Source organism: Erythrolamprus reginae, chromosome Z (assembly GCF_031021105.1).
Source record: "Erythrolamprus reginae isolate rEryReg1 chromosome Z, rEryReg1.hap1, whole genome shotgun sequence".
Lineage (NCBI taxonomy): Eukaryota > Metazoa > Chordata > Lepidosauria > Squamata > Dipsadidae > Erythrolamprus > Erythrolamprus reginae.
In genome coordinates, this window is record NC_091963.1 from 34,956,347 (window position 1) to 34,972,668 (window position 16,322).

Here is a 16,322-nt window from a genome sequence, read left to right on the forward strand (position 1 = left end):
TCATACAAAGTTGAGCAATATATAATATAAAGATCTACTAGACAAAAAGATACCAGAGTTTGGACGAGTATCAAGAGGAACCTCACAAAAGAATCGCAAAAATAAAATCAATGTTACATATGTACATAAAGATTTTATGACTGACATAAAAGAGACCCAGACATTCTGGAAAGAAAAGTTAAATGTGCCTCAGAAAATACTCATTACAGCAAAGCAACAGAATAGAGCCTTACAATGTACTACTATTAAAGCATTGCACATTTTTTTGCAATCAGGTTGGAAAACAGAGCCACAGGACTTGAGAAGATAAACTTATACAGTGGTACCTCTAGATACGAGCTGCTCCACATGCGAGTATTCCAAGTTACGAGCCGCGACGCGAGCGAAATTTCTCTTCGACACCCGAGTTCAAATTCGGGATACGAGACGAGCTTCCGCTAGTTGGCGCAAGAATCTTCTTGCTTCTGGTTCTCGGCACGAAAAACAAAGTCTAAAGGCATTCGTTCGAGATACGAGTTGATCGACTTATGAGCTCAGGTCTGGAACGAATTAAACTCGTATGTCGAGGTACCACTGTATTCTAGTACTGAAAGGATAACTATTAAAGAATACTCAGACTACCAAATATCTTCTCTCAGATCATAAACCAGTAAGATAATGCCCAGGATTACAGGTAGTCTTCAAGTTATGATTGTATTAAGCCACCCAGAATCACTTCAAAATGAGATAGCAGCAAATAAATGTAATAAATAAAAAAAATGTTCTTAAGTTGGTTACCATGTGACCATGCCTGATTTTATGACCTTTTTGCAATGGTGGTTAAGCAAATGTCATAGTCGTTAGGCAAATCCATTGTAGCCAGTGGGCATTTTTTGCTATTTCTAAAAACTATTATAAATCATGGTAACCTGACCATGGGACACTGTAGTCAAAAGTAAATGTGGGCTAGTTGCCAAAGATCCAAAATATGATTATGGGGGGAGCATAAGAATTTCCAGATCAATTTGTTAAGTACTGCTGGGGAGGTCCATCAGAACTTTGAACGATCACTAATTAGTTGGTTGTAAATTGAGGAGTGCTGGTGTAGTAGTTGCAGGCTAATGCAGTACAGTGTTCCCTCGATTTCCACGGGGGATGCGTTCCGAGACCGCCCGTGAAACTCAAATTTCCACGAAGTAGAGATGCGGAAGTAAATACACCATTTTTGGCTATGGATAATATCACAAGCCATCCCTTAACACTTTAAACCCCTAAATTACCATTTCCCATTCCCTTAACAACCATTTACTCACCATTATAACTGGCACTCACCATTGAATAGTGATCCTGACATTTATAAACATAATTATTTATTAACAATAATTATTTTTTTGTTATTTATTTGCAAAAATTATTAGTTTGGCGATGACATATGACATCATTGGATGGAAAAAACCGTGGTATAGGAAAAAAAAACCGCAAAGTATTTTTTAATTAATATTTTTTGAAAAACCGTGGTATAGGCTATCCGCGAAGTTCGAACCCGCGAAAATTGAGGGAACACTGTATTGCAGGCTAATTCTGTTGACTGCCACCAGTTCGATCCTGACTGGTTGAGGTTTGGCTCAGGCTTTGATCCTTTTGAGGTCAGTAAAATAAGGAACTCAGATTATTGGGGGCAATATGCTGATTCTGTAAACCTCTTAGAGAGGGCTGTAAAACATTATGAAGTGGTATATAAGTCTAAATGGTATTGCTACCTGTACCTTATTTATCTATGTGAGAAGTTGACTCTGCGATGTTCCAACTACATAATCAAGTAGAAAAATAATGCCCATGAAAATGCATACTTTTTCTGACTGGTTTTTTTTTTTTTGGCAATTTAATATTTTGTTTAAATATATAATAGTTTTTAAAATAGGTATTTAATGGCTAGAGTCACCATTCCTGAAAATTTTGTGAGACTAGAAGAAAAAAAACAGTTCGTATTTCAAGTTCTCTTCCATTTATTTGCACTTAACTGGCATTGCCTGATGACATAACCTTAGTTTGATTTTTTTAAAGATTGACAACAAACTTTCTCTTCTAATCTTCAGCAAGAGTTTTTTTAATGTGTTACTGTGAGTTACAGTAGTCCCTCACCTATCGCTGGTGTTACGTTCCAGACCTGGCCGCGATAGGTGAAATCCGCGATGGGGAATTTATCGACTGATAGTACTTATTTAAGTATTTATATTGCAATTGTTTGGTAAGTTTTCATTGTTTTAAGTGTTTATAAACACTTCCCACACAGTATTTATTTTAGATACAGTATTTAAATACAGTATTTATAATTTTAGATATATATTTTTTTTGAAAAACCTGCCGATCGAGTTCCTCAGAAACCCACGATGAAGTGAAGCCGCAGTAGGTGAAGCGCAGTATAGCGAGGGACTACTGTATACTAATTTTACAAAAGGCAAGGTGTTCATTTCAGAAGTACAGTCAAAATGAATTTACCTTATAAAGGCCAAAAACCCCCAGATCCCTCAAGACCGTAAGGGCACTAACACGTGGACCAGTTGTGATCTCTCCAGCCACTTGCAGGCGAATTTTAACAATTTCTAGTGGATTTGTGAATATCACTTGAGATCCTCCGGCCTAAAAAAGAAACAATATTTTGAACATGTTACTGCTTCAACACAAAAAGACAATAAATTATCCCAAATGTTAATGGAACAAGACATTGTGTTCATTTCAAGTGAGTTTTTACATTGAAATCAACAAAGGCAATGGTGCCGAGCGCTTTGAATAGAAAGTTAAACATGGGAATTCATTTATTAAAAGCAATCATTTTTATAGATTGCAAGATACTGTTTCTAAATGCTAGACTGAAAGACAAGTTAAATCAAATATCAAATATTTAAACCTACACAGACAACTTAAATCTAACTGGCAAAAGACTACAGGACTGGAGGAAAAAAGGCAAATTACTGGACTCCCCCCCACCTACACATATATGCAATCCCTCAATTTTGGCATTTATACAAAAAATGCAGTGGAACACATGTATTTAAACAACTAATTTCCTCTGCTTTTCAAAAGTTATTGAACTGAAAAAAATGTATAACTAAAGTGGCATTTTGAAGTTGCTTCTAGTACATTTGAGCACTATTTCTATCTGCACAAGACAGCTCTATTTTATTTCATTCCTCGAACCAAGACAGCGCTACCACTGAACCCAACAAATTCCTCAATAGTTCTATTTGAACATTGGGTAATGATTTGGTTGCTTAAAAAGGCTATTTTGAACAACGGCTAATAATCCTTATAAGAACATTGTGGTAGACGAAATATGTCATTAACAAAGTTATTCCTATGTATAGGAATTGAAAAGCTCTGGGGGAAAAATAGATACATAGAATCCTGGTAGAACATATAAATAGTCTTGATCCATATTCTTATTCTCTTGGTCATCTCTCCCTCAGCCTTATCCTCTCTATCCTTTGGGAACAAATCCCTATGCACACTGCACACATACCTTATTTAAAGTAAAAAACAAAATGGGAACAAATACAATATTTAAAATAAAGAAGAAGTAATAAGTAATTAATAATTAAGTAATAAAGTAATTTATACTTCTTTATTAACAAGTAAATTTAAACTTAAATCAACAAACTCCATTTCTCCTTCCTTCCTTCCCTCCCTCCTTCCTCTCTACTTCTCTCTTCCCTCTTCCTTTTCTCTCATTTGTTTCATTTTCCTCTCCTTCATTCTTTCCCTCCATCATTTTCTCATTTTTATTTCTCTCTCTCTCTCTTTCCATCTCTCTCTCTTCCTTTCTCTCTCCCTCTCTATCTCTCCCTCTTTCTCTTTCTTTCTCTCTCTTCTCTCTTTCTCTCACTCACTCTCTTTCTAACTCTCCCTCTTTGTATCTCTCACACTTTCTCTCTCTCTCACTCTCTCTATTTCTCCCTTTCTATCTCTCCGCTTCATTTCTCTCTCCCTCTCTATTTCTCCCTCTTTCTCTCTCTTATTATATCGATCGGTAAAATCTTGTGTGCTGCCGCGGGCTGGTTAAAAGACCTTAGCGGGCCGCATCCGGCCCGCGGCCCGTAGTTTGGGGACCGCTGCCTTAAATACTATTTAACGTATTATTTTATTCTAGTAAGAGAAAAGAGGGAAAAAACCCTGTTACCTAAATTAGCCACTCTGGGCAAAAGCCAGATGAATTAAAATAATTAATTAATTAAAAACTAAAACCACATCATAGACCACAGTAGCCTACGCAACCTTCCTTCCATTCTTCCCCCTGAATACTTTGTTAACAATGTCCTAGAGCAGAGATCTACAACCTTGGCAACTTTAAGACTTGTGGACTTCAACTCTGGCTGAAGGACTCTGGAAGTTGAAGTCTACAAGTCTTAAAGTTGCCATGGTTGGAAACCCCAGCCCTAAAGCAGATCTGGAAGGCTACTGGTGGAGAAATATCCAAATTTGGAAAAGATATTTCATGAAGGATAGCTTTTTTCATTTTATTTACCATGTAATATGCAATAATAGTACACAACAGCACAGAATTTCTAATTTAAATAATGCAAATGTTCAAAGTCAGTATGTATCTCTTTCTGTACTTATAGGCCATCACTATTGCAGAGTTTATCTCAAATGACCCTTGAGGTGTGTTGGACATAATTTTCAGTCAGAACGGTTAAAGGACCCACTAATTGAGAGTTATGGGATTTGAAGTCCAAAACATCTGGAGGGCACCATGATGGGAATATTGCCATGGCTGACATGGTCTCAGTAAAAAATGTTTTCAGACAGATGGAGGGAATCTGATACAGATGGATTACGTTAACAAGGCAAAGATTATACTCCATTCTTAGAAGTCTTTGAAATCAACAGTAATACTTGGGGTTATTAAAGGCCAAATCATTAGTTTCTGATGTTCAGCCAAATATGTAACTAAAAGTCCACTCTGGGCCACTCTTTTCCAGTATTCTCCACAATTGATATGAGATTAGCCATTTCCTTCTATTTGATTTTAATGAGCTGCAACTGTATCATCCCTATACTGAAATAATTAAAACAAGAATGCTTCTACTAACAATTCTTCTTTTTTTAAGTATCAACTCTGAGTCTTTAGTATCTTAATAACCATAATCAGGTGGATAGCTAGAGGTTTCCATGTTGGCAACAGAAGAACAAGATAGATACATGACAGATAGACAGACAGACAGATATTAAAAGACTATAAAACTAAGCAAAACTAACACAGACTAAAGAAAACAAAGAAAAGGAAAGATACAAAGAAAAATGCAGAAAAGAGAGATAAAAAGAAACAGGATTTCTATTTAATTTCCTTTGCGGCAAATACAAATGTAATTATAAAGTTATATCGTACACTATGGTTACAAGGATTCATTTGGCCCTATTATTTATTTTTTCTAATTATTTAAGGCACGAGCCATGTGTATTTGTTTCATACAAAAATACTATAGAGTTTACAGTCACCTTTAAATGTAGATTATTAATCAGAGAAGTCAACATAACCATCTCTCTAAATTCTATCATCTTCACAAACAATTTGCTCTATTGTGGATAGTATCCAAATTTTACACTTTTAAGCATATAATAATCTCACTGCAATTGTCAAACATCTGATATCGGGGATGGAGTTTTCTTTTTTTCTACCTCAGAAATGAATTTATGCTACTGAACATAAACTTACTATCTAAATGGGATTCTTGATTTAATGAAGCATGTTGGAGCAACCAGAATGTTACTAAATTTAAGATGGCTACATAATGCAACTAAACAAAAGGCTTACAAAAGTGATGAAATCAGCAAAGGAGTGCTTACTAGATATTATGCACTTTGCAATCACAAAGGTCTTTGGACAAGAACAAGAAAGCTCTTAGCTAAAATTCTGGAAAATGGTTTTCAATGTCACCACACACTAATATATTTAATAAAAAACTAAATAAATAAGTTAATAAATGGCCTGTAGGTCTAGATAAGATAAGAAAAGAAAGTGTAGGTAAAACAAAAATGGGTAGTAAAATCACTTTCCTCCAGCTTGGTGCTCCATAACAAGGATTTCCCTAAGTTAGGATGCCATAATGGAGAAAGTCCTTCCATAGATACAACTGATCTCCCAATCTGGAGACAGAGTAGAAGGATTTTTTTGTAGAGCATTATGAAAATAACAAATGAATTATATAAATAAATGTTCTGACTCAAGCAATGGCCATATATGTTCTTGCAAGAGGTCAGGAGGAAAAGCATGTAAATTTAGCAACTCTAACCACTCAATAATTTTTGTCCTCTTAAAACTGAAGATAAATCTTGCATATATGTATTTCTCTGATAGAAAAATACATTCACACTCAACCAATTTGATGGAGTGGAATATCTGAGTTTCCACTTCAGTCGAATATCCAACTTTCAAAAGTGAAAAGGAAAATTAATTGGAAATGTTACGTAATGTTCAATTATTCATAAAATAAATATGAAACAATATTTTATTTTAAAATTTTTTATAATTCTAATTTTAACATTTCACATAATTACATATACTTTCTAAGCATCAATATTTAGTAATGTATTTTGAGTTCCGCTAAAAAAAATTGTCTATGGTAACACTGTTTAAATTATGCTTTATTTGTCTTGTGAGTTCATGTTACGAATCATTAACAGATTATTGCTCAATAGTGTTATTAATAATTATATAAATATTAATTATTAAGCCTTGAGATGCCACACAATACTTCTTGAGAAAAAGCAGGATAAAAATGTTATAAATATTATAACGAATAGGAGCTCTTTAATATAGTATATATATTAATATATTATATTAATTAATATATTAATATATATTATATTATATTAATATATTATATTATTTAATATATCAATATATAATATTATGACTGTAACTTGTTGCTTATATCCTAAGATTTTTATCAATATTGCTTCTTCATTGCTTATTTGACCCCTATGACAATCATTAAGTGTTGTACCACATGATTCTTGACAAATGTATATTTTATTTTATGTACGCTGAGAGCATATGCACCAAGACAAATTTTTTGTGTGTCCAATCACACTTGGCCAATAAAAATTCTATTCTATTCTATTGTGCAAGAACCTTAAACTGTTATGCCACTTTAAAAGAATTTACTTTGAATGTTCTATGATCTACACACACACACACGCACACACATGCAATAATCTATGCACAACATCTACAATGTTATGTTACAACATTGTTCCACATTTATAAATAATAAAGATATTTTTTTAATTCTTTTAATATGAAATGAGTTTAAAAACTGCATAGATTTCAGAATTTAAGGGCTATACAAAACAAATATCCATTTATGTAGGATAGATTAAGGCAGTTTAAATGCAAAATTGTTTCTGCACTTTTTCAGGATAATTCTAAATAAACTAAATTTTTTAAAAAACCTCTCACAAATAAATCACAATATCACTAGGCACCTCTCGATGGCAGTATAACCTTGAACACATGGGTTTTGTCTTTCTTCTTCCTTCTTTCTCTGCATTCCCCAGGTTAGAAAAACAAGAGAAAAACCCAAAATATTCATCCTTTGTCTAAAAGAGCAGCATTCAATCATTTAGGGACACAATAGAATGTGTTAGTTCAGTGCTGCTGTGCTGATTGTCATAATACAACAAAGTAAACTTGCTAATTTTCTTGGGTCGAGAGGTGTCCACAACTCAAAATAACTAGAGTGAGGGGAGACTTTCAAACCATTGTAAACCATTGAAATATGACGGAAGTGTTGCATCCTAATGAAATGAGGTTCTTTTATTAACTTCCCATTTTCTAAGAACCACAGAGGACTAATAATAAACCTGCTAGAGCACTGAAATTTAGATTATATGGAATATAATTTTATTTTTATGTGAGTACAATGTATAAATATATATTGTAAATTAAAAGAAAAATATTTAGCTCTGTTTCTTTCTATTAGTAGATGAACAATAATTATTTTAATATAAAAATATGCATATCATTTAACAGCTTTAATCATGCTGAATTCTCTAGGCGCAAACTGACTAGATTTACTCTGAGTCTACTATTTACATGAGTAAATAGGATAATAAATTAATAGTTTCAAAGATTTCCTTGGAAGATAAAGTCATTGGAAGTCAGGTTACTCTTATATATATATATATATATATGTAGATTGTTCTGAGTTCGGGTTTTGCCCTGTGTAATGTTTTGCATGTCTATGCGACGTTTCGGTAAAATCACATTTACCATCATCAGGCTGGAGTTCCAATCTCTGTGTTTTTGCAAAAACACAGAGATTGGAACTCCAGCCTGATGATGGTAAATGTGATTTTACCGAAACGTCGCATAGACATGCAAAACATTACACAGGGCAAAACCCGAACTCAGAACAATCTACATACATATACCCGTGAAAATTTACGAAAACAAATATATATATATATATATATATATATATATATATATATATATATATATATATATATATATGGATAGATGAGAGTGTGTGTGTGTGTGTGTGTGTAGGTCTTGGCATATTTGGGTCTTTTCCTGTATAAGGTTGATAGAATCCTGGCGACGTTTTAATGAGGTCCCACTTGTCATCTCCAGGCTGGTGCTTTCGACTTTGTGTTCGCCCAAGCACGAAGCCGAAAGCACCAGCCTGAAGATGACGAGTGGGACCTCGTCAAAACGTCGCCAGGATTCTATCAACTTTACACGGGAAAAGACTCGAATATGCCAAGACCTACTAACCTACCTACCTACATACATATATATGATAGAGATAGACAGTCAGACAAGACAATTGCTCTATAGATTTTTTTAAGAAATGAAAACTGAGTTAATTTATTTGCTTAAATACAGTATCTAATACCACGAGTATTTTGGACAAGATATCACAATCTTTTCCTATTTTATAAAGTCTCAATAGTTACTTCATGGATCCATTCATGTAATTTATTTTTCAAAAACAGAAATAGTTGCTACAGGTTTCTTTCATTCATAAAATGATGCAAATACTCTAAAAGAAATGGCACAGAGCACATGGATGGAAGCATGAGGCACCTCTTTTCTTACTGTTGAAGCAACTGCACCTTTTTCATATTCACTGGGCTACTTTTTTAGCTAAATCTGGATATCTCTGTGTTAGTGCATATAAGATTGCGTATGATGACTTTAACTATGAAAAATAACTACTTTGCACATGTTTCTACATGTTCCAATGTATCACTTTTGACAGATTTTTCAATTTCTGATTCTAGTTAATGCCTTGAGATTTCCTGGTGAAATCTCATCCAAGAAAAGTTATGAAATTACTAACTTTAGAAATACAGAGAATACATTATCGTGCCAAGTTCATTAAAATAAGCACCGTCATCCATTATTATATTATTTCCATTATTCTCATCGGCATCTCAATTGTGATCTTCTCTCCATGTCTGACCATAAGCACCTGAAAGAAAACCTTTTCACTTTGCTTTTCTACTGCACAGAATATAAAGAAATACAAAATCAAAATGGTTGGGTAAATTGCAATGCTGTTATTTAAAAACAGAGCTGTAATATCGAGGAGCATATTTGAAAAGAAAAGAATTTAAACTATCAAAAAAAGGAATGTAACACACCTCAAAAATTTCTTGACAAGTTTTTCAAATAAATATGCAAAGGAAAGCCAATTTCAAACTAAAAATAAGCTGTATTAAATAATACATAAAATCTAACAAAACATTACAAAATGTTTAAATCTCCACTAACATCGTATTATTACTGAGAAAAATAAGGTAGAGACTTCTTTGTTTTAATTTTTAATGGTATATCTAACTAGGAAAAATACTTTTTTATAAGCTCTGATCAGTTTGATGCTGTAAAAATAGAAGGCTCCATAATTTTCATTTTATTAGATACAGCATCTTCAAAGGTAAAACCAAGGAATCAAAAGAAAACCTATTTGTTTGATGTTATGAAAAAGCATTTAAGTTGCAGGTTTGTTGGATATGTTAACATTTGGATCTGCTTTTAACATATATCTATTTTGACTGGAAGAATACTAACATTTAATGATTTACAGACCTTCTGTGTTTTAAGTCTGATTCGTGAATTAAATCTATGACACTATTTCTATTCATTATTTATTATGACTATTTCACAGCATTACATGGCTGCACAAAGCCAACCACAGCTAAGCTTTTATTCCAATTTTTAAAAATTATTTGTTTTTTATAACTGTATGATGCCAATCTTTTGTTTGTCAATTACAAAAGAATACATCCAAAAATACAATCATCACCTAAATTTCTATAATGTTCTAAACTCTTGAAGCTAAAAGGCCCCCATTGCTCCCCCAAAAGTGGGGGAAAGTGTTTTAATAATTGATATATTTAATTAATCAATTAGTTTTAAGTAAGTAAAACTAATTAATTAATTAGATTATTCAATTAGTCCTTTGCTAAATGCTCCCATAAACTCATGCATATGAACTAAGCCATAATATCAATTAAATTTAAACCTGGAGAAAGCAATATTACTAGGCAACGACAAAACCTATAATATTCTGCTTTACAGAATAATATACATCTGCTTTTGTTAAAAAACAAAAGATTGCTAGACTGTGGTGAATAAAGCATTTCTTAATTTAGACTGAAGATAAAATCAACTCACATGACCAGTTTTGACCCTGCAAAATGTGCCAGAAGCTACGAAGCTCATCCCTACCATAACAAGCATCAGCTGATTTCAATGTTGTGTCTTTTTCCAATTCTGAAGAGTGATTAAGTCAATTAAAAAAAAACATTCCAGGCTTTGTGGGTACTGAAATTACAAGTCTGACAAATCCAACTACCTAAGCCAATATTACATATGAAGTAGAAGCATTCCAGACTTGAGTATAATCTTGGCTCCTATAAAGAAGTTAGTACATAGTGTATGCTAATTTACATACACATAATTCCCCAAAATTCATTTTCCTGGCTTTAATTTTTTTTTATTTGATCATTGTTGAAGGCACCTATGCCTTCAACAAGTATTAAATAGTTTTAATCCTCAGAATATCGTAACTCAAAATGTAACCCTTTGCAAAGCTTATGGGTCATTCCAATCAGCCAATTCTAAATCACAATTATTCTTAAAAATATGTAATTTAGAGAAAAATTAATGGATAAGAAATTTAAGATTCAATCCAATGTTATAAACAACTGTATATATCAAGAATCAGATCTGGGCATTTGGCGGCATGCACGCATGTTCCGGTTTGGCCACTCGGTGCCAAAAAGATGTTATAGGTTTTGCCTGTTACTTACAAAAACTTCAGCAATAATAAGTATGTATCTTCATCCATGCATAAGCCTTTTTTTGAATTTTTAATTTTCTTCTTCTTCTGCGCATGCAGAGAAGTAAAGCTAATGGCACCACATATGCATTGGAATCTTGCCTTTGGCTTTAAAAAAAATCAGATTTTTTTGGACACTTTACATGCACGTGTCCAAGACCTGCAGCGACGTAGCGCGGGAGGAAGTGAACCAGCAGCGAGTTAGAACCCACCCCTGATTTAGATAGTATTGTGTTGATTACCAATTCCTTTCACAACATATGTAAAGAGACTGGCCTTAGGTTCCTTAAAACTTCCCAAGTAATTAATATTAAAATATGCTGTAATTTGGCTCCTAAAATCAAAGAGTTTTCAAGAGAGGCAATTCCATCAAGAATTTCACTATCACCCAATCTGTTTATTTACACCACAGATAAAGAATGGCTGCATTTAAATCAGATAATGCAAATCAATTCTGAACGGAGAATTGTAAAAATACAAAAGTTTAAAGTACAGTTTAAAACTGTAAATTCCTCTTCCCCCCACCCCATATACACACAAACTTTCTCATTCCAAAACTTTAGGCAGCCTAAAAACTCTGATAGGAGAAAATTAGGAACTTCATGTTGGAAGTTCTAAAGAATTTACAGAAAATCCAGATAAATCTATCAAATGTCTGCACTGCACTGGCTGCCAATTAGTTTCCGGACACAATTCAAAGTGTTGGTTATGACCTACAAAGTCCTACATGGCATTGGGCCAGATTACCTCCGAGACCGCCTTCTGCCTCACAAATCCCAGCACCCGGTCAGGTCCCAGAGAGTCGGCCTCCTCAGGGTCCCATCAACCAGACAATGTCGTTTGGCGGTGCCCAGGGGAAGAGCCTTCTCTGTGGGGAGCCCAGCCCTCTGGAATCAGCTCCCTACGAAGATTCGCACTGCCCCTACCCTCCTTGCCTTCCGAAAAAGTTTAAAGATCTATTTATGCTGCCAGGCCTGGGGCCATTAGATCCTAGCCTCCTGACGAATGAGTGTTTTAGTATATTTATGGAGTGAATGGTGATGAATGTTTTTTAAAATTATATTGGAGTTTTTAAGTTCTTTTAGTCACATTAATTGAATTTCTTGAGATGCATACTGTTTTGTACTTTTTGATATGTTGTGAGCTGCCCTGAGTCCTCGTAGAGGGGTGTCATACAAATCCAATGGATGGATGGAAGGAGGGAGGGATGAATGGATAAATAGATAGGTAGATAGATAGATAGATAGATAGATAGATAGATAGATAGATAGATAAATAAAAATATTTAAGCAGGTTATGAAGCAGTTTAAAACTTAATATATTAAATAAAACTTTAAAAATCCACAGCATTTTTTTAATAACCTTAAAGATGAGAAACAAATTAGAACACAGATTCAATAAGGAATTTATTTGAATCAACTTTCTATACTGAAATAATCTTTTAAGATTCAGGGGGACCGGGGGTTGGAGGTGAAGACAGAAGAAATAACGGAACATGCTGTCACCTGCATTAGTACTGTAGAGTTATGATATAAAACCCTTCCAGTTTTCTAATGAAGAAAATAGTTTATGAAACTGTAGGCAACTTCTTCAATAGAACACACAGTTTTGTGGTTGTGAGTGCAAAAGTCAATAATGTGTACTAATTCTCAGTAATCATCCTGCAAGGTGAGGTCCCGAATGATTCAAAAGTCAATAAATGCCAAATCTATCACAAAGAGCAAAGTGTAATTGTTCGCATGACACCAACTCCATGTTTAGAATTCCAAGACAATGTACCTCTTGAGATATTGAAAAAATTGCTGTCTTTTATAGGCAGTGTGTACTAATTCTCTTAGTTCACTAATTCACTAATATTTTAAAGTGTGTATTTTTAATATTAACTAAAATATTGAAATTAATATTGGATAGCAGTGGAGAGTAGAATAGAAGAACTGAAAAAGATAACAAAATTGCATTATGGCTTAAATTACACATGGTGATCCCAATGGCTAGCAGCTCACTGGGTACCATACCCCCTCCCCCCCTGGTAAGAGTTGATAGGTCTAGTTGACAAAAGGCCACAAACGTTCAATCTAAACATATACTGCACCAATATATTACAATGCCCTAAACTATTGGAAAGAACTTGATGTATATGAAGACCAACTCCAGCTGAAGAATTGTGATTTCACATTGTTGGGCATTCCCTTCTTCCTAGCTTAGTGAAGCAGCATCTTAAATCCCCTTTAGGGTTTGCGTATCCCGAGGACAATAAAAGATATGCTTACATTGGACAGATTTCATCTGAGTGTCTTCCATAAGCAATATAGTAGGACATAATTTGAAGATCAAAATTTATCCAAACTAGATAAATCGTTAGCCATGTAAATAAAGACCATGCTAGGTGTTGGAGTTCTTGGACATCTGTTAATAAATGGGCTTCAGAACTCAGGACAGTTTGCAAATAAACAAAGATTATGACAAAATCTTAAAAACAGTAAATTGCAAAGGTCAGCTTTATTTGCAAAAGCTTACATCTGCAACAGAACTTTTAACACTACAAACATTGCCTATTTCAGGTCTTTGGTAGGTGGATAAAATGCCAAATTATTCTAAACATTTGATTGACTGTGTGACCATAATAATATTCTTAAAACAGAATAATCTAAGGCTTAGATTAGTACTAAAACTCAAATTTTGCAGACATAAATGTAGACTGTATAAATGTAGAGGTTATTCTGATAAATTAAATTATAAATTAAGCAACTATCTTTTAGCCTTTGAATATACAATTCCTCTAGACAAGAGTAGATGTGACTAGGATGAAAAAGTGGTAAAAGCCAAGACAAAATTTCATTAAGTTTAGATGGTGGAGATTATATCTATGTCTTTCTCACCTGCGACTATTGAACCCAAGACTATGTCCCTCCTGCATAGGGAGAGTTCAATAATTAGTCTCATTTATCTTTCACTTTGGATTAAAGTTTAACCAGAACTGAATACGTTATTATTATTTATATTCCTTTCCATAGGATGACAAAATTGAACCATAAGGAAAGGATTCAAACCCCAACCACCATATCATGACCGTGTTCATGATCATGATCATAATCACCATTTCATTTTATCTGGGATTTTTTAAAAATTAAGGACATTTAATAAATATGTCCTTTTTTCTATAAGAACACATGACACAAAGCTCTGCAATAAATTTTCTAAAACAAGAATTCCTTTACCAAGATTAAGTTCTCCATATACAAACCAATCATCAGGTGCATTTCTTAAGCTTGTCTTACAACAGCCTTTCCTAACCTGGTGCCCTGCATTTTTTGCAACTCAATAGTATGGACACAAGCTTTGTTCATGGGAAATTATGAAAGCTGGTATACAGCATATCTGTATGCCATCAGTTTGAGGAAACTAATTTAAAACAAGCAGAAAGACATACATTATGCAGGATCCAGCTATCTCAATTCTGTGCATCCAGCTTTGAAAAAGATACCAAAACATAATGAAACAAGACCACCCACAGGGAGACAACACAAGCCTCATCCTATCTACCTGGCAGTGATCTTTATTTAAACACTTGAGTTCAAAGGAAGTCTTGGGCTGTTTGCCATCAAACATCTACTGCCAGGAAATTATGAAGAATCACATAATTAATTTTAGAGGAAAATGCCAGCAGAGAGTTCTAGTAAACATGGTTTTCAAAGAGATTGCTCGTCTTCCGGACATAACTTACATAGATCAGAATACATAACATTGCTTATTTAGGAAAAATAACCCCAGTGGACAAGCTATCACAATAATATACATAAAAATAAAATAATGCAATAATATTTAATGCTACATGGGTTTCATTTGATAACTTTTTAAATTTTGATTAATTCTGCTTATAAATGAAAACGTCTATAATTAATAAATAAAAATTAAAAAGTCTAAATTAAAAAAAATTTAAATACCCCTCCCTTCTTCAGTTACAGAGCGGGTAAGATATCTGGCAATACATGACAGGTCATTGATCAAACAGAGCATCTCTTTATGTAGGGTGAATTGCAAAAAGCAGCTAAGTCTCCCCTATTTACATGACACTGAATAAATACTGTAGTTGCACAATTACCTACGTAGTTTGTTTTTTGGAAGAAAGAATGTTCAAATTTCTCTGTTGTTATTATTAAGAGAGTTTGATACAATTGGTTTTATATTTCTACATTGTTTTCAGCAGGAATTTAACTGATTTAAAAGAATGACCTCATCGTTCTTATGACAGCCTAAATTTACCAGTGAGCTTGGAGCTCCACCAGCTCTTTCCTACCCACTGATCAAAGTGAGTTAAATGAACAGCACTCTGTCTTTAAAATGTCATTATCTTTAACAAGAGTTCATTTCATGCAAAATGGATTTATAATTGCTCAAACAAAATAAAAATCAACACCCCCCCTCCCAAAAAAAAATATTGCACGTTATTATACAAACTGCCATGGCATAATCTGCAAAAACATTGCACTCACAGAATGGACTAGTTGTTTTTTTAAAGTACATTTTATGAGTGTACTTTACTATGAAAACAAAGCAGAAAATGGATAAAATATTTTAGCTAGAATATTTCACACTAGAAATGCATAAAATTAAAGTCAATAATGTGTGTATAAATTAATATTATAACAAATATCAATGATAGGGCAGCAAGGTTGTTTCTATAGTTTTAGCAAGTCACATTTAGGCCATAAAAACATAGAGGATGAGTGAAAAATGGCAAGAAGAAGAAAAGGAAACAGGATAAATATTATAATTAAACCAGCTTTTAGATGAATACAATGGCAAGTAACTATATCTATAACCATTTGGATTTCAAAATGCCAAGCAATCCTCCAATAGAAAATAATTATTAAGCCACAGGTTTCAAAAACACCAAAACAGTTTCCCCTTCCCATATTACATTGCTGCCATTAGCCTATTAATTTAATAACAGCTTGATTATTTATCCAGTTTGAATTAAATCCTAAACTT

The 16,322-nt window shown here is 33.6% G+C and overlaps 1 protein-coding gene across 1 annotated transcript in view; it reads right to left on the reverse strand.

The window, feature by feature from the left end:
- Nucleotides 1-16,322, reverse strand: part of SLC25A13 (solute carrier family 25 member 13) — a 151,685-nt gene that overhangs the window by 20,125 nt on the left and 115,238 nt on the right. Inside the window, exon 14 of the mRNA XM_070729197.1 lies at nt 2,479-2,619. Within this exon, the coding sequence (XP_070585298.1) occupies nt 2,479-2,619 (141 nt within the window). The remainder of the gene's footprint in view (nt 1-2,478; nt 2,620-16,322) is intronic.